At 44.0% G+C, this 24,669-nt stretch overlaps 1 protein-coding gene across 1 annotated transcript in view; it reads left to right on the top strand.

Annotated features, from left to right (window-relative positions):
- The window catches only part of dlgap4b (discs, large (Drosophila) homolog-associated protein 4b), an 88,037-nt gene that overhangs the window by 9,735 nt on the left and 53,633 nt on the right, over window positions 1–24,669 (top strand). The window contains exons 5-8 of the mRNA XM_063215133.1: window positions 5,754–5,847; window positions 6,652–6,659; window positions 7,943–8,090; window positions 14,256–14,541. Of these exons, the coding sequence (XP_063071203.1) occupies window positions 5,754–5,847; window positions 6,652–6,659; window positions 7,943–8,090; window positions 14,256–14,541 (536 nt within the window). The remainder of the gene's footprint in view (window positions 1–5,753; window positions 5,848–6,651; window positions 6,660–7,942; window positions 8,091–14,255; window positions 14,542–24,669) is intronic.

The raw sequence follows: 24,669 nt of genomic DNA, 5'->3' as shown, positions 1-24,669 counted from the left end.
TGGTGGTAGTAAGTATTCATGAAAAAGGTAACATTAGTGAATGGGCAGCATGAATTCAGGAAATAAACAACAAAAAAATCTCACACAGTGCCCCTTTAACAATGTAGTGTGGTCTTTGTTGACATGATCACCTAGAAATGCTTGGCGATCAAAAGTGTGTAATAATAATGCCTTGATGATATAATCCTTGTAGCCTAGTAGAGCAACCACATTCCACACGTAATGTAGTGTAACGTAGTCTAATCTAGCAACAGTCTATCTAGCCCATTAGGTACAGTGGAATAACTGGTGTAACAGCAATGTAATATTATGTGCTAGTGCTAGCTTTTACTTTTGACAACTCCAGTATTATAGATCGGTTGAGGGAGCGTTGAGTGTCGTCATGGTTAGTGAGGTATAAATGTGGCTGAACACCCTAACACCCTCCTCCCCATCACCCGTCACACCCCCAGCCTGCCATAAGCATGTGGCGACCACCACCTGACAAATCGTATAAATACACACACACACACACACACACACACACACACACACACACACACACACACACACACACACACACACACACACACACACACACACACACACACACACACACACAGTACACAGTACACTATACACACACACACACTCGCATGCACGCACGCACAGAAACACACACGCATGCACGCACACACACACTCGTATGCACGCACACATGCACACATACACACACGCACACACAGACACAGACACACATACGGTACATATGCACATGGAGACACACACACACAGAACACGGAGACACACGTACACATAAAGGTGTAATTACACAGACACACACTACACATGCATGCACACACAGATATAATTACATTACACACATGAAACACAACAGGAGCCATGATACAGAGCCAAGTACACAATCTGCAATAGGGGATGTGTGAACCAAGCAAGTGAGAGGAGAGGAGAGGAGAGGAGAGGAGAAGAGAAGAGAAGAGAAGAGAAGAGAAGAGAAGAGAAGAGAGAGAGAGGAGAGGAGAGGAGAGGGGAGAGGAGGAGGGGAGAGTAGAGGAGAGTAGTGTTGAGGAGAGCATAGGAGAAGAGAAGAGAAGAGAAGAGAAGAAAAGAGAAGAGAAGAGAAGAGGAGAGGAGAGGAGAGGAGAGGAGAGGAGAGGAGAGGCTTCAGATGCCTATCGAAGCAATAGCTGTCATCATCCATAATAAACAGGATTATCCAGAAGGAGCGCATTAGGGATGAGAGGGTCAAGATGTCATCAATATATAAGCTTTTGCTCCTTGTTTGCACGAAAAAAAAAGTCTATTCAAGTCATTTTTATGCCTCTCACTTGCCATCTGCCCTTCAGCAGTCTTTGGGCATCAGCAGATGGCTATAATGAGAATGTTAAGGTGCTGGACAAGGACTGGGACAGAAAAACGGCCCAGAGATTTTTGGCAAAGACCATGCCCATGCACAGCACTACTGTTTTTCTAAGATATTGTTAGTGGCTCAGTCCATTGTCTATTAACCTCTTAGTGCAGAGCCTGTGTTATAATCTTTCTGTCACCAAAATTGCAATGGCTATGTCTTAATCTGTTACTTAAGGCTCTGTACTGTCATAGCAATGTTGTTATGATGTAGTTGATTATTTTCAGCAAATAGTGATTAGTCCCGCCGGCTACCCCATCTGCACTTAGAGGCTATACATGGACCAATTGGCCGCGCCATCGAAATGTTGGGTTGTTCTCTTCCAAGGGCCAGCTGATCGTCCCTCGTACCAGGCTCAAGGCCACCAGTGACAGAGCCTTCCATGTTGTTGCTCCCATTCTTTGGAACAATCTGCCCGACCACATCCAGAATGCCCCTTCACTGGCCATGTTTAAGCAACACCTTAAGACACATCTCTTCCTGGAGGCTTATGGCTGCTAGTTCCACAACAAGCACTTTCACTTACATGCATTCACACACACGCTCACACACTGACGCGCGCACACACTCACACTTCCCAACACAACACTCTGTGAAGCGTCCTTGGGTGTTTTGAAAGGCGCTATATAAAACGAAAGTTTTATTATTATTATTATTATTCTTCTCTGAGAGATAAACAAAGACAAAACACAGCAGTATCGGCCCCAGAGGATGGCCGACCCACAGGGAAAATGCCCTGTATGCCACACAGTCCAGTCCTGTTAAGGTGTTATAATCTGTCATGGAAGCAACAGACAGTACAGTATCCACAGTGCATAGTTTGTCAAATTCAGTTTAAACTGGAAATACCACCCCTGTTGCCTTGTGATTTAACATCCTGCCTCGTGCTATTCAAGGAAGTAGGCTATACCATGGGGAAAAAAACATAACCACAATTATAGCGATGAGAGAAGTGTTATCACAGTACAAAATAAAGATGCAGAGTAGGGTGTAAATGTACTGTAAGTTCGTTATTCATATTACTAATGTTAAATAGATTTATTTATGCTAAAGAACAATTTTAATTATTAGATAATGAGATACGATAATGAGATACTGTAGTATACACTGTAGAAACCAGGGCTGTAGTACTCCAGACTCAAGTCCGTTTTTCTATGGACTTGGACTTGTCTTGTACTCACTATTAGCTGAACTTCGGACAGTTGTCTTGCCAAATTAGGCTTGTAGACTCCCCCAAGTCCGTTTTAATTTTGTCCTCACAAGCATGGCATATTCAGTAGGTTACCTTCAAACATTCACGTTATTGACATTCATCCTTTTAATTGTTCAACACTGATAAACATGTGCCTCGGACTGGGCTTGGACTCTATGTTTTTTTACTCTTTCTCAACTCTGACTCAAACCTCTTTGGCCTCTAAAAAGGGGGACTTGACTATACAGCTCTGATAGAAACAGTATATTTAACTGGGCAGTAAGCTTATGCTTTTTGACACATGGCTCAATGGCTTTGGATCAGAGGGTTGCAGGTTTGAATACCCTTACTAAACACCTTTATCCATGGCTGAAGTGCCCACGTAACACCTCACTGCTCCAGGGACTGTAACCAATACCCTGTGAACAATGCAAGTCATCTTGGATGGAATGGAATGAATGGAACATGTTGTGGTGGCTCAGCAGCTATGCATTTTTGCCTGCATTTTGGTAAATGAAGTTAGCGTTATACGGTATGTTTTTTTCATTGTAATAGTGATTCCCTTGTGATTCCATAGTGATTCTCTACACAGTAAAAAAGGGGGGACTGGGGGGGTTCAATATTCCACAGAGAACGTGTATAAATCCAGATAGTATTTACACCACAGTGGAGATTCAAATTATTCAGTGCGTCAAACGTCAGTGTAAGTTTCTGCAGGTGACCAGTGTCCAATTCCACATTACAAGCTCACATCCCAGTGTTAATATTTACACATGTGAAGAATTAACCCAATAGTAAGCACTATTTTTGAGTGGGGGCACATGTTATCTGAAACAGACTCTTACCAACAACTCTGAACTCTGAGTTACTGTGTAATCAACACTGGGTTTTTTTTTACTGTGTAGGATACTTCATGCCTCATATTGCATATACACCCCACCCTGTTCTGTAGAGTTCAATAGGGAGACACAAGATGGCAGCATCATGACATAATAGAGGTGGCGGCTCCTACTGTGCCTGCCCTGCACACTCTCTCACAGCTCAGCTGTAACTTGACCTACATTAATTGACTAGACTCCCGCTCAACACTGTTATGTGTGTGGGCTCATGAGTGTGTGAAAATGTTCCTCAGAGTAGACCATTTTCCTTTTTTCTTTATGTGTCTTTTTATTTATGGACAGTCCAGAGTATGACAGGAAGAGAGTGGGAAGTAGATGGGCTAGGGTTGGGACATGACCCAGGTCGAACGCGAACCTTGGGTCTCCATGGGCATGCAAACCCATATGCAGCGCTTAGTGCGCTACGCCACAGTGCCCTCTAGAGTTGACAATTTAAGTACAAAAATATATCATTTACTACTGTACATTCCTAATGGTGACTATTTTCAAATGGTAATTGTGGGTGTCTGTAAAGTAGAATCATGCGACGCTATCTAGTTTTACTGAGAGAGCCTTCTTTCCATTCCACTGTGGTCCACTGTCATTTCACATTCTCCTCCCTAAACGCCATACAATTTAATCACCATTCCCCCTGTCACCCTACAAAACCATAACTAATCTGTAACGACCATTGCCACCCCAATCATACACTACCACATTTGTGTAAACAACTATTTTCACTTCCTTCATGTCATCTAAATCAGTCTTTTAACATAGCCCACATCCACCACAACTATTTGCCTTCAGCGATTTTCTTCCAAACCAAACCTTATCATTTGCCCTTTAGGCCAGTGATATATAGTCCCTTCCTCCACCTAACTGCCGGCACGCACCCACGGCGTGTTGACATTGTCACTCACATAACCAAACCCTCATCCATTTAACATCATGGTTCGCTAAACCATGCAATTCTTCAGTCTGAGCACTGTTTATGGTTCACAGGGGCCCCTCTAGCCTCAAGAAAAAATACATTAAACAAGGATGTTGCTTCAGAGGGATACATGTAGACCTGGGGTGTGTTTCTCGAAAATGCTGTTGCTAACCAGTTAGCAACTTAGTAGGACATTGCAACCACACTTGATAAACGCATGCACCCCAATGATTCAGAGGGTGCAGAGCTCCATAGAGTCCCACAGCGTACTGCTGTGTGTTGTGGTGTTGGAGTCCAATCCACCGGATTATTATCCCGTTTATCTATATTATGTTATAGGCCTACCTACCAGTTATGTTATTATTGCGCGCGCGGGCACGCGCACACACACACACACACACACACACACACACACACACACACACACACACACACACACACACACACACACACACACACACACACACACACCTTTCTTCTGCACTCTTTTGCATTTCATTATATATTACATGAAAGTGTCTCTATGAATATGATGAATCAACGTGATTGTATCCTTGTATCCAATGCTCACACCAATTTTCCGGTTGTGCAGTGGAGTCCATAAACTTCAATGGTGACCGACCATTAACCTGAACTTGCCTGAACTCAGACCGGAAATTCTGTTGGCGCGCAATGAAAGGATATGAAATGGGCGTGGTAATAAAAAGTGGAAAGGTGGATACAGCAGGTAGTAGGGGCCAGCTATTCTTAGCAGTGATTCAGGACAGTGATTTAGCAGTGCCATGCCAGCAAAGTTGATAGGATTTTTTTTTGGTGCATCCCCAATATCAAAGACATACTGTATAATGGTCAGACAAGCACGGCAGCATTTCAGTGTAATAACCACTGAGGTGTACCCAGTTCACAACCCGCATTGTAAGCTTAGCCAAGCCAATCCAGCTCTGGTTCAGTTCCTAAAGCCTCGTTCACACTTGTCGCTACTAGTTAGGGGTACTCGCTTCTCGCTCACCTGCCTACATGCCACTCGCTCATGGAACGGTTGCTAAACGTTCCAGCAGGTTTCACTGCCAATGCAAAAGCGAGAAGGGCTGTCAGTTATCCGAACTCTGCATTCCAATTGGTTATTCGCTTACTCGCCTCATTCAAAGTTGAAATATTTTTATCTCGGAATCCTCCTACATTGCATCACTTGTACTCTCCTCGCCTCCTCGCTTCGCTGCAACACAGAGACGTTTTATTGACTTCACTCGCTGAGCGAGTAACTACGTAGTAGCGATGTGTGTGAACGTAGCTTAACTGTGTCCTCCATTCCCCTCTCCTCATCCCTCCCCTCGCCCCCTCCAGCCGGCTGCTGGACTTCTCCATGTTGCAGGGGGACCTGGAGGCGCTGTGGTCCCCTCTGCAGAGTGTCAGCTCTCTGCACCAGCTGGGCAGGTCAGTGCGGCCCGGGCACTGGGGGTTACTGTAGCTGTAGCTATAGCTATAACTAGCTAGCTAGCAGTCATCAGCAGGCCACCTGAGACACAGAGATGGAGACTGAGACTCTTCCTCTCTCTTCTCTTCTGCTTTTCTTATTCTGTATGTCTTTTCTCTAACTCCGAGTCATGTTTTGCTTCTATTTCTCACTCGCTCTGAAACATTCTCTCTTTCACTCACTCACTCACTCACTCACTCATTCTCTCTCTCTCACACACTCTCTGCAACAATCACAACAACCTAACATAAAGAGATAAAGACTATTCTCTCAACATCTCTTCTCTTCTCTCTTACTATCTCCCTCTCTCCGGTTGACCATCAGCCCATCTTAGTTGTTAGATTGCATCATGTCTCCCATTGGCTTGCTCTGAAGGACAACACCCTGGCTTACGTGCCAACTGGCCAGTAGGCTTGCACCAATTAGACAAAACGCTCTCAGCCAAGTCACTCTCTGATCAGACTTATAATGGTTATGTAATGGAAGAAGGAAAGAAGAAAGGAAAGCAAGAAAAAGATAAACAACTGGCTTACATTAAAATGTCAATTTTTAGAGTGAGGAGTTCCCCTTTTATCACATGGCAGAATCATTGGACCATTTGACCACTGAAGTCTTCCTGAAGTCCTCTGCCATAGAATGAAACACAAAACAAGATTCTGAGTGTGCCGGCTCCTCACTCTAGAACTTCAATCAGCATTTGTCATGCACCTTAACCTGGGATGTGCTGCCCAATCTTCCTTCTCAACTGCCATTAAAAATTCCACACAGTTGTCATAGTCACTGTCATGATAATGTAAGCAGGAGATGTTCCACAGAGATGTGCATTCAAACATCAATGCTAACTGTTGCCTAGCATCAGCCAGACAGCCAGACAGCCGTCTCCACACTCCAGCTGTGCCCACTGTCGCGCATAACACTGCAAACGCCATCACTTCACAGCGCCTCCGAGATCGCCAAGGGGACCAGTAACCCACTGCTTAATTCCCTCAACAACTGATTTAGCCGCGCTTCAGTGAATTGACGTGGTCTCAGTTGTTTAAGATGCGAGAGAAAAAGGCAAATCAGTTGTTTAGGGCAGGAAGTATTTGGAGCCCAGCACACTGCCACTCACTACCCATCTTAAGATGGATGGATGGATGGATGGATGGATGGATGGATGGATGGATGGATGGATGGATGGATGGATGGATGGATGGATGGATGGATGATTGACACATGGGTGGAGAGATGAATGGATGGATGAGTGGGTGGAGGAATGAATGAGGAATGGATGAGTATATGCACCATTGCCTTAACTTCAGTGTTAAGACCACACCAAAGGGTTGTGTTGATTAAGACCACCGCAAAGACACCCACCGCAAACTGTGTAGATGAATTGATGGATGATGGGTAGATGGACATGTGGATGAGTGAATGGATGGATGGATGGATGGATGGATGGATGGATGGATGGATGGATGGATGGATGGATGAATGGATGGAAACACGCTTTACTCAAGCTTCTGCTTCATTCCTCACTTGATTAATTAAGATGATCAGTCTTCCTTCTCCTCAGGTAAGGGGAGTAGTACTCATGTGTTGTTCCCAGACTGCAGCACATACCACTGGGCCTACCTGGCTCTCCTCATCCCCATCCTGTGGCCTTCAGTGTCCTCACTCCTCCGCACTCCCTATCTCACCGCTTGGGACGCAGCTTCTTCTCACATCCAGTGGCTTATCACTGTGGTCGTTGGCGTTGCATGCTCTCTTGGTAGTCCACAACTGCGCAGCACACAGGTTATGTACAGATCTGGTCTAACTTTGTTTTTTTATCTCTTTCTCTTTCTCTCCCTCTCTCTCTCCCCTCTCTGTTTTTGGCATTTGGCCCCTTCTCTTTCTCTCTCTGTCTCTCTCTCTGTCTCTCTCTCTCTCTGTCTCTGTCTCTGTCTCTCTCTCTCTCTCTGTCTCTGTCTCTGTGTCTGTCTGTCTCTCTCTCTCTCTCTCTCTCTCTCTCTCTCTCTCTCTCTCTCTCTCACGTTCTATCTCTCTGTGATTCCCTCTTTCTGTCCCCCTCTTTCAGTTGTCTTCCTTCTCTTAGAGAGCTCTCTGGGAACCGCAGTCTGGATAACCTGGACTGCATTGGGGGCTCGTCTCCTTTCCCCCGCTGGGACGACGATGACTTCAGCCAGGGCTGCAACACGCTGGGACGCAACAGCTGCCTAAGCCAGGTCAGAGCAGCAGAGGCAGAGCACAGCTCTGATGGTGGAAACACACAGAGATATTCGCGTTCGCTTAACGTCCGAGAGCATCGCGAGTCTGAGAGGTTCGCGGGCTGCCTTGCACACTGCACAGTTAGCGTCCACATTCTATCCGCGGGTAGCCATTCATTTTCAATGGAGCCCGCACATTGAACGCGGACATCCGCGCAGGAAAATAGACTCGAGTTCTATTTTCAAGGAGCAACGCGGACATGTCCGGTCGGGACGGACATGCGCCGCGCTTACGCCACGCTCCTGTGTGCAAGGCATGATCTATTTACATGTATTCTAACCGTTTCGGACGGATACCGGACATGTTCAGTGGACGTTAAGTGGACGTCCGCGCTGACGGTGTGTGTGCACCGTGATACAACACAATCACAATCATGATCAGACCTCAGCCCACATATCACTAACAGAAACAGGACTCACTTCACAATAAGAACTAGAATGTACTCTGAAAGTGCAGACCTCCGCCAAGGAAGCTGTTTGTTAGAACATTTAACTATGTTACACACGATTTTTGTTCTAAGTCTTTCTGCCTTCTTTGTGTAGTGTAGAGTAGAGTAGAGTAGAGTAGAGTGTAGAGAAACTGGAATGTCCACATTCGCCCTGTCCCGCAGTTCAATTTGCGGTCACTTGGGGCGTTAAGATTTGTACGCTAGCAATGGTGAAGAATCTTTTAAAAAGTCCTGGTTCCAACTCCACCAAGTTTTAGGCCTATCTAAATCCGTTCAAAAGTTTTTAAGTTATCCTGCTGACAAACAAACAAACAAACAGACAAACAGACAGACAAACAAGCAGACAAGCAGACAGACAAACCAACGCAACCTTGGCGGAAGTAATTAGAATCAGATGTAGTATTCACAGGCATAGATGTATGTTCACTGGTGCCTCAGCCAGGTCAGAGCCACAGAATCAGAACATACTCTGCCCACTTCTCACAATTAGCCTTTTTCACATGATGTCAGACAAGTTCCATTTTTGAAGTGAAGTAGGAAAATGTTAAGGCCCTACCGGTTTACTTGGTGTAAGTTAGTGTTGTCTGAAGGTGTCTCATGTCACATGAAAAGGGTCACAATCAGAACCAGCACACATCTGTTCGGTAAACAAGGAGTTCGTCTCAACATGCATGTATTGGTACCGGTATAGCAATAGGAGATGCACATACAATGTATTGTGATAAATCTATCCTTGAATTGAAATATGGACTCATATGGTATAATGAATTGAATAAATGTGCATGAATGTGCATATAAGTAATGCAAATGAATGCACTTGGCATTCCAGCATACATTGGGGAAGATGAAAATGATGTGCTACCGATCACACGGCACTTTCCAGTAAAATTCAAGCACTATTGTGACACCTCCAAGTTGGAGCCCACAGGGGCCACCGGTTGGTGGTTCCAACTCCTGTTAATTCCAGAAATATGTGAATACCCGGGAAAGCAGGGCAATGGATATGAATGACACCTCCTAGTAGGAGCCCTTTGTCATATCCGAAAAAAATAGAAAGCAATAAAAAGTACAAGATTGCTTAGACATGCACATGGCCACTGGGTGTAATACAATATTATCAATATTCAAGCAGTGTCACCACCCTTTTCATGAAAGCTAATGCGTACCAATTTGTTGTTATTGCTTCTGTAATTGAGTGTAATGAGACGTGCCACTGTGCTCTGTGACTGCGACTCTGGGTCTTGCTGGCATAGCCTTGGAAAAGAATCAGCATCGTGCCAGTTAAATTTCACATCCCGCTGTCAATAAGCCAATACAGTAGGCTACTTTCTGCAAAAATGAGCTCTCCCACATTTTGAACACGATCCACAATAGTCTTTCAGGCAAGTTATTACATTTATTATTGTACATAATAGTGTGCACAAGAGGTGTGAATGGGAGAAATTAATGCCCAATTGCAGTGGGGAACAATTGCACTCAGGGCCCCAAGGCACAACACTGATAGGGCATCATATAAGGTTGGCATTGAATATGTAAGGAAAAGAACAAAAATCACTGCACAGTGTTACCAGAGATTCTTTAAGTATATAGAGATATGCCAACATAATAGGTTTCTATGGGCACCTAACGTGACCAGGTTCCGGTCTGCCTAAAGGGGCGTGTCATAATGCTCCTAGCATTGAATAGAACAGTCCTTAGGTCTGCCTAGGTCTGCCTAAAGGGGGATTCCCCCCCCCTTCCCCTTGCAATAATAGAACCCGGAAACAATGGGCCAATGGAACCTCTCTCTCTCTACTCTCTCTGGTGTTACTGCTCACCGGTTTATTAACTCAAGGTTTCGACCTCACACGGCCTTCGTCAGGTATCCATTCCTACACATGATGAAGTGAGGTCAAAACACTGTGTTTTTAAGTTATTGAGCAGCTACAGGTGTTCAGATTTTTCCTCTTTTCCTTACATTTATTTTTGATCCGGCACCTGTTTGATTGGATATGTGTGTATTTCACACAATACATTTGCCCTTGAATATGTTACATGTTTTGGGGTATTGGGCAAGAAGTACACCCATCTAATAATTTAAACATGTAGATAACACAATATAATGGGAAACAAGACACCATGCTCTTTTTATACATCCCTTACGAGAACAATAGACAATGCATTTAGGAGAAATGTTTCCTAGATAAAAATCAATGAAGTTATTTTCCACCCAAGCTATTTCTGAATGCTACCAAAGGGCTATCTTGTGTGCATGTGAACACAGTGTTCATATACATTTGTCTTTTTTTCAAATATTTCTCTGAGAACCCTCATTGCTGTGTTCTATATATATTTTTTTTACCACAGTTGCAAAAACATGGTGGTCGTTCAAGGTTCAAGGTTCACGATTATTTTATTACCAGCTTCCCTTTATGTTCAAGAGTGGAGAGTAGTAGAGACACTGCATTGATCCCAAAGGAAATTCAATTGTCCAGTATTATAGAGCCTACATACAGTAACCTACAGTACTCAGTACTCGATTCAAGACGTTCCCGGTAAAAAAAAGCAAGGTCTTGAGGTCGGATATTCAAACAAGATGCAACTGGAAAGGAACAGAACATGTAGGCCTAAATGCCACTTCTCTACAGTCTGAGAGAAACAGGCATCAACCCCTGTGCAAACCCTGCACACTGTGTTTTCAAAAGTGAAATAGGGACAATCTTTTGTGTAGTCTGCTGCTGTGTGGTCTGTTCTCTGGCTGTGGCTGTTGGGACTGAGTTCCAGGCCAGCATTGTCATTTTTCTCTTTGGTTCTCTGGTGACATAATTGAATGTGACAGCGGACTTCTCCGTGCTGTCGGACAGTGCATTAGCACGGCACAGACAGCGCAGCACTTTTAGATCTTCAGGCACTCACATAGTTATGTAATATGTTTACAAATAATCTGTGGTGGTGGTGGTGGTGGTGAGTCCCGCATGGGGGGACCCAGCGATGCCACAGACACGGACACAGACACACACACAGACACAGACACAGGCACAGACACAGGCAGACGCGTGGATCGTTACCGGACACACTGGCGTGGCACGTCTGACTGACTCATTATTTCTGGTATATCATGTCTCCAAAAAATTGCACAATGACATTCGTGGTTATGGTTTGTCATATCCGCACACTCAACGGAATCTATCCAGTTGGATTTTGTTCTGATCTTTTTTATCAGTTTTACCAGAGAGAATACAAGAGGAATCTAACTCTCTCTACAGTAGTTTTACTGCGAAGGAAATGAAAAAATCATCACAAACTTCATCCAAACATAAAATTTGAATCAATATTAACTCACTCAAAACAGAATCAATCCAGTTGGGGGTTGTTCTGGTCTTTTTTTAAGTGATTTTACCAGAGAAAATACAAGAAGAATGTTACTGTCTGGTTGTACTATATAGTAATAGGAAATGCAAAAATCCTCCCAAATTCCACCCAGACAAAAAAAAGACCAGAACAAACCCCAACTGGATTTATTCTGTTTTGAGTGAGTTAATATTGATTTGAATTGTATGTGATTTTACCAGAGAGAATAAAAGAAGAATGTTACTGTCTCTGGTTTTATTGCATATAGTAGGAAATGCGAAAATCATCCCAAATTCCATCCAGACATAATATTTGAATCAATATTAACTGTCTTGCTTTTGATTTGCCCATTGTCCCTTTCAATGCTGTCTCATTTCTCTGCCTGTCTTGTTCACTCACTCTCTGGCCCCTACCCAATTTGTTTTCTTTTTTTCTAACCCAATTTCTATCGTCTGCCATCTTCCCTTTCTTCTCACTATCTGAGCTGTCCTCCATGCAATCTGGCGTCAGACTGTGTAATCAGTTGGCTTTCACTCTCTTCCTGCCCCCCCCCCTCTCTCTCCTGCTCTCTCTGCCCCCCCCCCCCCCCTTCGCCCCTTCTGCCTGTCTTTCTCTCTCTCTCTCTCTCTCTCTCTCTCTCTCTCTCTCTCTCTCTCTCTCTCTCTCTCTCTCTCTCTCTCTCTCTCTCTCTCTCTCTGTCTAACGCAAAGCCTGGATGTTATCTCCTAGTTTGCCCTGTCCATCTCCTCAGCTGATACCCTGAACAAACCCACCCAACACCATATGCCTCCTCAGGCACACACACTGCAAGTATCAGCTCTATCACATATCTCAGGGTCATCCCACAAGACCTGCCAGCATCCTCGTAATAGTTTTAAGCGCAGTGCTCAGCTGACACGTGTGCAGGGCTGGACTGGCCATCTGGCATAGCGGGCATTTCCAACCTTGAGGGCCCCTATTTTCAGAATATTAAAAAAACAAAAAAAGTTCTGCGTCGCTTGAGGGGCCCCTTTAAGCCAAAAGTGCCCAGGCCCTATTTCTCCCCAAGTCCAGCCCTGCACGTGTGAATTAAATACATAATTGGTAAGGGGGCTCAAAGGTGCCAATTATCTTTTTTCCCCCCATGGTTAGATAAATGCCACATAGACAACTCTTTTTGGCGGTGGCAACCTTTAAAAGTAACAATCTATTATTTTTAAGCATTTCTTTTTGTCTGCTTACGTGAACAACATGACATTTTCCGGGAGCTGTTTGTCTTTTTTTGTACTTGCAGTCCAATAATTACTTCCGTTCATTAAATGCATTGCTAATTTTCATTTAGGTGCCGTCTGCCTTGTTATATCAGCAGGGCAAGGTCCACCTCACCCATTATAATGCCAGCAGGCTGATTAGCAGGCCCAGGGATGGACACTTTTGGATTAAAGGGGTCCCCCACCCTATAATTAGCCCAGCAGAACTGACTCACCGATGGGCCCCGCAACCTTGTGGGCCCCTAATTTCAGAGGGCTACAAGGGTGTGGGGCCCACCGGGAAATGCCCGCTATGCCAGATGGCCAGCCCTGAGCAGCCTCTCCTCATTATGTTTGCCATGCGGCCATTTGGCCTAGTTTATGGCACATGCCAAATGCTCTACACAGGTGGGCGGTTGGAAGGGCAAACACCACACTAACCTGCTCCTCACACAACCACATACTTGCATGCCTTCATTTCTTCAACAATTTATCTGTTTTACTCTTTTTGTCCAACTTGCTGTGCCCTTTCTCTTTTTTTCTGCTAAAATCATCCCTGATTTTGCCTTCTGATTGTGTCTGTGATGATGGTCATGTTTGTGTCTTATTTGTGTGTTAATAACCTTTATAAAATTTTCATTTAAAAAGATGCCCACATACGTTCCCAAAATTCTGAGGACGATAAAAATTGACGAAGAGTTCACAGAGACTGTGAGGATGGACTAGCCCTGTTTGCCTGTCACATGCTCTCGTGTGCTTCAGTGCCCTAGACATTACAGGGATACTTTATTGATCTAGAAGGAAATCAAGGACTGGAACTGCAGCAGCCGTCATGCACTACTGTGCACAGCACACCAGACAGACAGTACACCAGACATGTCATCAAATGGGTCGACTCCAGTCTTGACATTTTTAGAAGCAGTTGTCAGGATGGAGCGACCACAGCTTATGCCACTATTGTGTGAAATTGGTAATTAATTAATTGTACATGTTTCATGGAATTAATGTTTTATATAAAAGAAAAATAATATTTTAATCCAACCTGACTGTTAAACTCCAATTTTTGTTGTACTTTTTGTTGAAGTCATGTAAACATAGCAAATGTCTCTCTGCAGATGCGGGAGATGGAGATGAGCCGCTACGGCGACGAGTCCTGTTCGGAGTCGGTGTTCGGGGAGGGCCACGGGCACCCCCACTCCCACCCCCATCCCCACGCTCGCTCCCACTCGCGGGCGGAGGAGCCCCCCGACCTGCCCATGCCCACGTGCTTCCGCTCCCGTAGCCATAGCTACCTCCGCGCCATCCAGGCCGGCTGTTCCCAGGACGACGACACCGCTTCGGTGGACTCCGACTCGCCGCCGCCCACGGCAACCACCGTACGCACCTACAGTACCAGCACCGGTGAGTAGTCGACCTAGCTAGCACCACTACCTGTTGTACACTACAGTATCAGTCATACATCTAGCACCAACACCATATTGTCTTACAGTGTAGTACATCTAGCACCAACACCATATTGTCTTACAGTGTAGTACACCTGCACCAACACCATATTGCCCCACAGTATCAGTAGTACACCTAGGACCACTACCATATTGTCTTACAGTATTAGTAGTACACCTAGGACCACTACCATATTGTCCTACAGTATCAGCAGTACACCATATTGTCTTACAGTGTAGTACATCTAGCACCAACACCATATTGTCTTACAGTGTAGTACACCTGCACCAACACCATATTGCCCCACAGTATCAGTAATACATCTAGCACCAACACCATATTGTCCTACAGTACCAGTAGTACTATACATAGCACCACTACCATATTGTCCCACAGTACTAGCACCGGTGAGTAGTAGACCTAGCTAGCACCAACACCATCTTATACTTTACAGCATGTACCATCACTACAATGAAGATCTACAGCAGTGTTTCCCAACCAGGGGTACGTGTACCACTAGGGGTACACGAGCACACTTCAGGGGGTACTTGGGAAAATGAAAAAAATGTATGGAGCATAGTCACATTGGGATATAAAGCATGAGTGAGGGGGTACTCATGGTATGACAAAAAGGCTTAGGGGGTACACGTGACAAAAAAGGTTGGGAAACACTGCTTTAGACTACGCCTAGCACCACCAGCATGTACCATCACTACAATGAAGATCTACAGTACCTGCAGCGATGAGTACACCTAGCACCACTACCATATGGTCCTACAGAACCACCACCACATTGCGAGTAGCAGACCTAGACCTGGAGCACATGTACCATCACCTTATGCTTTAGACCTAGAGCAGAGGGAATACAAGAATAGAAGAAGAATCTTACTATCTCGCTCGCCCCCCTCGACGGGAGGCTCTGGATTTTCGTATCCCGCCATGGCCTTTTCATCGCCCTCCCCGCCGTGGGCTTCCATATTTCTCCACTAATCTAAACGCTCCATACCGTCATGATTTATGGACAAAAAAAGAACTTTCCATTGCCGTTGTGTTGTGTTTTAGTCTCTGTATGTCGTTGAATGTCTGTTCATGTTTTTGTTTTATGTTACATGTTCTGTAAAGCGTCTTTGGGTATTTAGAAAAGCGCTATACAAATTTGATGTATTATTATTATTATTATTATTATTATTATTATTATTATTATTATTATCTCTGCCTAGAGTACCACTACAATGCAGACCTATAGTACTACCACTAGACCACAGTACTAACAGTACTAGCATGGGTGAGTACCACCACCACCACCATATGCACCTACAGTACCAGTACCCATGAGTTCCAGACCTATAACACCAACAGCAGCAAGTTCCGTCATTCCAGTGCAGACCTACAGTCCCACCACCACCACATCCACATTTCCAGCACTGGAGAGTAGTAGACAGAGAGTACTCACCTACAGTATCAGAATTCAGAACCGATGAGTAGTACACCTACAACATGTTGTACCACCACCACCGCCACCACCAGCATGTACCTACTCACCTTATAAAAGAGTACCACCACTGTGTGGACCTACTGTACCAACACAGTGAGCAGAACTGGAGTATCAACACCAATATGTGCCATCACCAAGCAATATGTGCCATCAACCTCCACCGGCAGGGCCGCTGACAGTTTTGGCCAGGCCCGGGACAAATTCATCTGAAAGGGCCCCCCACTCAATACATGCAATGTGATGGATGGGGACCCGATTCTGGGCCCTCTCTCTCCCTGGGCCTGGTACAACGGACCCCTTTGCCTAACCCACCAGCAGTAGTCAGATTTATCGCTGTTTGTGATGAGGCCAACTCGACCAAGCTTGTGTGAAAGGGATTGGTGAATGAGCTCCATACTGTGTTCTTCCTGATCTCCCATACTACTACTGCTACTACTAATAATACTAAGTTATTACTACCGTAATAATAGTAGTAGTAGTAGTAGTAGTAGTAGGCCTAGCAAGGATTTTGTAGGTCCTTTCTTGCCTTTTCACCGTCTCTGCTAGTCCTACACTGTTAAAAAAAAGTGTGCAAGAGTGGTGGCATTACTGCAGTCGTGGAGTCTTGTGATGCAGAGTGATTATTTTGGATCATGATGACAGCATTTGTTGCTGTGTGCTGAACTGCTGTGAAATCGATTGTTGAATGGAAGCTGCTGTCCTCAAACTGTGTTGCCAACTGAACGAAAGTGGTATTTTCATTATAATTATTATTATTATTATTATTATTATTATTAGAATTGTTATTGGTAGTAGTAGTTGTTGTTGTAGTAGTAATAGTATTTCTTTTTAATCAGGATCATACGGTTTCATTCTCTGACTGACACCCCATGTGAGAGCGGAATTATTATCTGTCACAGAGAATAACAGACAGACCATTTGCTCGTCAAAATGTGCTTATGTTTGATAGGGAGGGTGCCAAATTGTATTGAGAAGTATCTTTCACCCTGCAATAAGTCGATGAACCCCAGAGATGAGTTTGGTTGGTTATAAGGTTAGAAAAGTTATGCACCTGCAGTAAGGGGTGTTGAGCAATGGTAGGGGTGGCGTCCGCGACAATGTCTTTTTCTGATAGTTTCGCTCGGTGCGTTATTCCAAGAACAGTACGGCTTTGTTTAATACAGTTTTGATTTTGCATTCAGCTTTTGTGTGCAACTCCTTTCTTCCTTTTCGTAAGGGGTGTTGACTCGTGGATTTTTTACTACGATTTGGGGTAAGTTGAAAGTGAAAGCCCAGGGAAACTCCCATTGTCATTGTGACACTCCACAGCACACGCACACAGTATTCACTGAACAGAATGGAACTGTATTTATGCCTCACCGGACTAAGGGGGCAGCCCCAAACGGCGGCCCCAAGGGATCAGTGAGGCAGGACACATGCTCAGGGTATAGCCTACACTAAGAGAACACTGGTTAATTCTGGCGGGTCGGAAATGGAAGCGGCAACCCTTGGGCTATAAGTCTGTCATCCTAATATAACCATTTACCCAAGTTGCGAATACATAGAATATAGGCCTAGGCTAGTTTGGGTAGCCTATGTTATGCTTCACATAATAGGCCAAATAATAATGTTGTATTTCAGTATTTCACATGCAACACCTCAGGATAAAGTGGGGTAATATGGGTGTCAAACTGAAACACTTTCGTTTGTGTGTGCTCTACCAGAAACACTGTAATTCCACCTAACGCTGAATCAGACCGTTTCCCATTCCTGATTCCTCCTCCTCACTTGGCCCTTCTTCTTTCTAGCGGTCTCTCAAGCGTGCACACACACATGCACGAGCACGCACGCTCTCTCACATACAAGACGTCAGACGGGGGCGGTCTTAACGGTATTACATGGGTGTTGCATTGACCGTGACAGATTTTAAGGCAGGGTCAATCACACAGTCGACGAATCAAAAAGGGGAATTATGATGACAGAAGGTCCGCTGAACCAATTGGATTACAGCGAGCTGTTAATTCCTGAAACATTAGTCCAATAAAGGCGATGGTAGGCGTATCCACCAGGATCCTTTCTTTCCGCGACGTGTACCCACGGTGACCAAGATGTGTCGGAAATAACGATTAATGGCAGTATTACATCTGAAAATGATAACTATTCTTTCTGGGAACGTAGACATGCTTTTGGAGGGAATTCGAATGGGAAATTAACCGATCGCCGGGCGAAAGAATGAAGAGATATCACAGCGGTATCTGATCATCAGACAACGTGGAGAAGAAATTTCTTGGATTTGGTAAATTCCCCGCCTCCAGTTGCTAAATGATGCTGGTAACGTTACCATTTAGGCTGCTACTAGCAACGTATACTATTGTGTGTACCTTTCGGTCTTTATTCGCCTCCACAGCCACATACTCAACAGCACAGCCCTATAGCACATGACAGATGTTTGTACTTTCTGGGCACAAACAAGTACCTGCAGCTCGTACGTTAATGTCAGACATTGTTTTGTTTTCTCGAGAGCGGCATGTAAATAATGTTGCATTGGGTGGTGTTAATGTTCTTGCTGTGAAGACCGTTCTCATATAGCTAAAATGGTAAGAGATTATTTGTATGTCTGATGGTACTAGTAGTGGGAGGAAATGCAGGTAGGCTAATGGCTGTAAGCACTCTCCGTTAGCACTACATGTGAGTCGTGCACGTTGGTGTGAGAGAGAATGTAATGAAACATGCTTCCATCCGGCTAATAGAATACAGAAGTGTGGCTAACAAGCTAACGTTTGCACTCAAGTCTGCAAAAGCCACCAAGAGGAACACTACTTCAGTTTCACTGCCACAGGCATAGCGATGAAAGCACCATAGATTATGGCTGCTCTCTTTCGGTTATTAGAGTGGTACACAAACCTATCATTGAGTCAGTCATATAAGTAGCGGTCATAATAATATCAGGTTCAAGGTCATGAACTGGAAGAGTAACAAATTATTAACAGAATCCGGTTGTTGTTGTGTATTTAGTAAGGATAAAGACCCAGGATAGATACCCACTTTACCCAATGCTCAGCCCCATCCACTTAGCGGCGCTCTACTCTCAGTGGCGCCACGCCTCGTTTGTGTCATACACACACGCCCTAGTATTACAGTAGGTATCAGAGCTCTACCTCTACTACACCCGGTAATACAGACATCTGTTCACCAAGACTCATCAAAGCAAGCCGGCGATGAGACAACCCCGGGAGTTTTCATAGTAGCGAATGTTGTGAATGAAAATTACGAGCCACCACTCCATCCGAGTTCAGGGGATGGTTTTCGGCAGCGTTATTTTGGTCGGATGTAAATAAAGGCTGTCGACAGAGAGCATGGTGAGTGTATCAAGTGAGCAGTCGTACCCTTTTAATAACCAACCACCTGACCTTTTTCAGAAAAGTTAAATGTGTTTTGCACTTGAGAACTTTGCGCAGCTGAGTGAGGGGACACAACATTTCCAGTTCAGTGCAAAAATGTATTTTACCTGCTTTGGGATTTGCCTGTTGTTCCTGTGGGAGATTAGGAAGTTGGTGCCTGACCCTGGTCGCTTATCAGGTGATCACTCTTATTTGGACTTTTGACAGTTGCTCCTTCTGCCATTGACCTAATTAGCCTAACACGTTGTAGATAGCAGGGGCTCGAGCATTTTGTTATAACCAGTTTGTAGTTTGGAACTAGTTTGTTTATTCAGCACAGTTGTGTGTTGTGAGACTGAGAGTGAGAAGTGTGGAGGTTATGATGTGTCCTGTTATAATGTGTATTCTTAATAAGTGCTTACTCATTCTAAGCAGTATCTAGTGGTAGAGAATGGTAATTGGTGATTAGACATGTTTTTTTTGCTGCTTTCGTGAGTGTCATGGTGACCCATAGATAACAAAATTAGTTTAACAACTAAGACATGAGATTGTGGTTGCTAACAGCAACATAACTTAGTGTGTTGCCTCCTGTGACCCTTGGTGTGTGTGGACGGTTGTCTTCAGAAAACAATATGATTCTCCCCCCCCTCTCACCACCTCTTTCCAATACAATAGTGTTTGTTAGTGTGTCATTATGTTCTGTTTTGGGTTTATGTTATCGCAACACCCTTGGGATTGTCCTGATTCAATCTCAACTGAGTGCAGGAATGTAACTAAGCTGATGTTGGGCAACTATGTCCACTGTTGTGTAAACTCTATTTTCACAACTACTTATGTGAGATTTTAGATTTGCACATTTTAACAAATAGTGTTTTTGTGCATGCATGCAGGTGAGTGTGTTGAGCACAGAGTTTGCATGTAACTAAAGTACCGTTTAATTTCTTTATCATCTAAAGAGCATTTATACTACTATAGTATGGTACAGTGAAACAATACTTTTTAAGCTTAAGGCTGCTATTCAAAAGGATGTTAAACATATAACACATCAAGCCGAACAGTGTCTGTGTCCTGGGGTGTAGCTTCCACAGGTGGTCTGTGCGTTTGGTGGGCAGACTTTGTTCGTGGCCAGAAATAAGGCTTTGCCCTCTATACCGGTATCTCTAAAGTTGTTGTGTTACAGAAGACATGACTTCAGTGTTATTGCAATATGTAGTGCAAGAATACACTTACTAACAAATTAGCAAATACTAACTTTTCTTGTTGGAACATTTATTCTTAAAGGTGCACTGTGTAATACTTTTAAGTACTTTATTTCCAGAATTCATGCTGCCCATTCACAAATGTTACCTTTTTTCATGAATACTTACCACCACCATCAAAAATTGCACTTTTCACACATGAAAAGGAAGATATTCCCCATGTCTGCCATTTTGAATTTCCAGAAATAGACATTTTTAGCTGCAAAACGTGACGTACTTTGGTCATACTAGTAAATATTAGTTTATTATTTAGTAATTACACAAAAATATTGAATTCGGCAGTAGACCGTACAGTTTCAATGAGCAGCATAGGTCCAATACCTACTCTATCCCCCATCCTACACAGTGCACCTTTAAGTTCCCATTCCTATAATATGTGTATGCCATCTTCCTCCATACAAGTGTAACCAAGGTCTTCCTGTGCAGTCCGCCATTTGGGGCTTGAACTCGCAACCTTCCAGTCCCAGCTCCGGTTCGGCATGGGAGGCACAGGTACGATATCGCTGAGCTAAAGGTCTTCTAGGCCAATAACTCAGCGCTACCGCATTTGTATGAGACTTTGGGAGGGAGGTTTACATTACATTATATTGCAATTAGCAGACACTTTTATCCAAAGCAACCTAGAATTACTATTACAGAATTAGAATTACAGGATATTGGTTACAGTGCCTTGCTCAAGGCCACTTCAGCCATGGATGGAGGTGTAGGGTTGAGGTAAGGATGGGATTCGAACCTGCAACCCCCTGATCTTAAGACCACCTCCTTAACCATCAGACTCCAGCTGGCCCTCAGGTCTACTGACGTTCTAGCGCCAAACTCTGCTTGTTGCCACCCGTTACACAAGCGGGGCTCAACATTAGATTGATGTAGAAATGCACTGGGCGTAGGGCGTCTCAACCTCAGGAAGCTGGAAGCTGGTTGGGGAGCGATAATGCTGTTGAATGTTGATGATGAGTCAATATGAGTGACTCATGTCAAATAAGCTGATTAGATGTTAAGCTTACATTGCTCATGTCTTAAACTTTCTCTGACCACATGGTCTAGCTACAGGGTACATTATATTGGTTCAGATATATATTTATTTTTACATGTAAAGCAAAATGAAACCTAGGTTGTTAAAATGCACATTTAGCCGATGCTCTTACCACAGATGCTGCTTATCATTTTGCATTGTATAATATCATATAGTGATCTTGTGCTATGAACTATGAGATTAGATATTCATGCTATGCAATCCTGAATGCTTTGTTGCAAGAGGTTGACGGTCCACCTGGAAGTTATGTATTGTGCTCCTGCTTCATATGCCAATATGATGGTAAATGTCACGTCACTTGTGATGATGTGCTTGCTAGGCAATACTAATCAACAGGCCCTACCGTGGCTCTGACGGTAGGTCACTGGGCTGCTACGCTGGCGACCCGGGTTCGATTCTGGCCCGGGTCCTTTACAGGACCTTCCCCATCTCTCTCTCCCACACTTTCCCTGTCAAAATCTCTCACTGTCCTGTCATGAAGAATAAACTAATAAAAGACCAAAAGAGAAAAAGCAGAAATTAACCTAATGAACAGTGTGCTGCTGTATTGTATTGGCCTAGTAGTCGAAGAGCCCCGTGGAGGATGTAGGCTTTACATAATGTGCTCTGTACGCCATCAGTGTCTTTCTACAGCTTCATTAACCCCCAGAGAACCCCTGGCCCCTCTGCACCCCTCCTCTCCTCCTCCTCCTCCTCTCCTCTCCTCTCCTCTCCTCTCCTCTCCTCTCCTCTGCACTCCTCTCCTCTCCTCTCCTCTCCTCTCCTCTCCTCTCCTCTCCTCTCTTTCCCTCTCCTCAGCTTCAGAGAGAGTGTTGGACTGGCTTTTAAAGGTCCATCTTCTCTTCTTAAGCAGCACTTAAGGGCATCCCCCACAAGGCCCTCTGAGAACACATGAAATATTGAAGTTGTCTGTGTACAAGGCGGTGTGCTGTTGCTGACATGTGAAGAACATGTTGTCCTAATTGTGTGTGTGTGTGTGACAGTGTGTGTGACAGTGTGTTGAGGCATTGTGAAGCTGCTGACTTGCTAAGAACATGTAATGACTCCCTGTGCGTGTGGCCCCTATGCCCCTGTTTAAATTGGAGTCCACTGCCGCGCTCGCTAACATGCCTCAAGTTGTCGTGGCCACAGAGACGGAGTTGCTGAGCGATGGACGAGGAATTCTAATGATCATAAGCCCCAGTTTAAGTTGTGAACACTTCAAATTAAGGAGCCTACGCTAATGCTGAATTTGTCACGCTGTTGTCAAAATGTAAGGCACCAGTCAGAGTTATTTTGAAGTTACAAGTAGTTCAGCGGTTTCTGAGTGAGTGAGTGGGTGTTTCTCTGATCAGAGGCCTCAGCATTCAGTCACACTTGTTTTTGAGGATAATTATTGTGGAAAGGGAGAGAGAAGCCAAATTACCGTAATTAGTTCTTGCAGAGAAGGTGAATTTAAATGTTTTTGTGCTATCATGGGCAAGCAAATGTTCTTTGAAGCGCGCATGCACACACACACACACACACACACACACACACACACACACACACACACACACACACACACACACACACACACACACACACACACACACACACACGCACACTTCAGAAATGCTGTGGAAGCCTCCACATAATAACATTCACAATATCCAGTGCATGTTAGTCAAGGCTGTGTTGTATTATATTACCAATAGGGTCATTCCACGCCAAATCAACAAGTGCCCGCGCACTTAGGTCTCAAAAAATTCTGAAAATATTACCAAGTGTACCCATGGTACTTAAAAGAAACACTGTAAATTTATTTGAATGTAAGATGTATACTCTCCGTGTTACAGCCAATTTTACTGGGGGAGGGGGGTGCCCATTTTGTTCACACTCTTTTTTTTGTCAAAGTTCACAAGCCCCTAGCTCAATAACTAAACCATGTAGGAAGCTCAAATTTGGCATGCTGGTACATAGATAGGAATAGTTTGTTGCTAACTGTCAGTTTTGATCTGTATGATCCTGCATCGTCATAGCATTCCCTCAAAGACGATACAAATTGTACTGGAGTTTTTGGCTGTGTTCTGTTTAGGCCTTCAGAAGACATAGTTGTGCCCAACATAGCCTCATGATTTTTCCCTCTTGTAGATACAAGTAGCAAACACTCCCATAAAAATCTGATAAAGATAGAAAGGAATACCCCATCGTGTTTTGACCAGAGACCTCACAAGTCTCACAAATCATTTTGGGTATCATTTTCAGAGCACCAGAACACCTTGTGGGATTGTCCACAGATTTTTATTTTATTTTTTTCTTCATTTCTCCTTGAAGTCTTCTTTTTAAAAATTGCCAATGAGAACTTGTCGTTATATATTGTTTTTCGTTTTTAATTTCCACCACTTAACATGGGCAAAATGCAAAAAGAGAGCAACTTGATTTCTATAACATTTAATGTAAAGACTAAATAATCAAATGCAAATTTCGCCCAGACATGAATCGCCGAGAGTCCTTGTGCAGGGGTGCAGGTATCCCTTTCAATTTCAATGATTTCAGGAGCGTTTAAGGTGGGAGCAGGTTCGCACACCAAAGAGACAGTTAGGTCAGGCACAAAGAGTCATGTTGTTACTTTTTTTTGACCAGCAGATGGCAGCGGAAAGAATCACATAGAAAACATATTGCTCTCAATGTGCATGGTGCCCATGTTCAGGTTGGAAATTAAAAAAGAAAACATCACATAAGACAAGTCTCATTGGCATTTTTAAAAAGAAGAATTCATGGAGAATGAAGAAAAAAAATCTGTGGACAATCCCACAAGGTGTTCTGGAGCTCTGAAAATGACACCCAAAATGATTTGTCAGACTTGTGAAGTCTTCTTTTCAAACACTGATGGGGTTTCCTTTCTATTTATAGCTTTTTATGAGAGTGTTCCTACTTGTCTCCACAAGGCAAGGGAAAAAAAATCAGAGGCTATGTTGG

The sequence above is a fragment of the Engraulis encrasicolus genome, chromosome 14 (assembly GCF_034702125.1).
Source record: "Engraulis encrasicolus isolate BLACKSEA-1 chromosome 14, IST_EnEncr_1.0, whole genome shotgun sequence".
Taxonomy (NCBI): Eukaryota; Metazoa; Chordata; class Actinopteri; order Clupeiformes; family Engraulidae; genus Engraulis; species Engraulis encrasicolus.
Note: the sequence above shows the minus strand (reverse complement) of the source record. Positions and strands in the feature narration are given on the sequence as shown.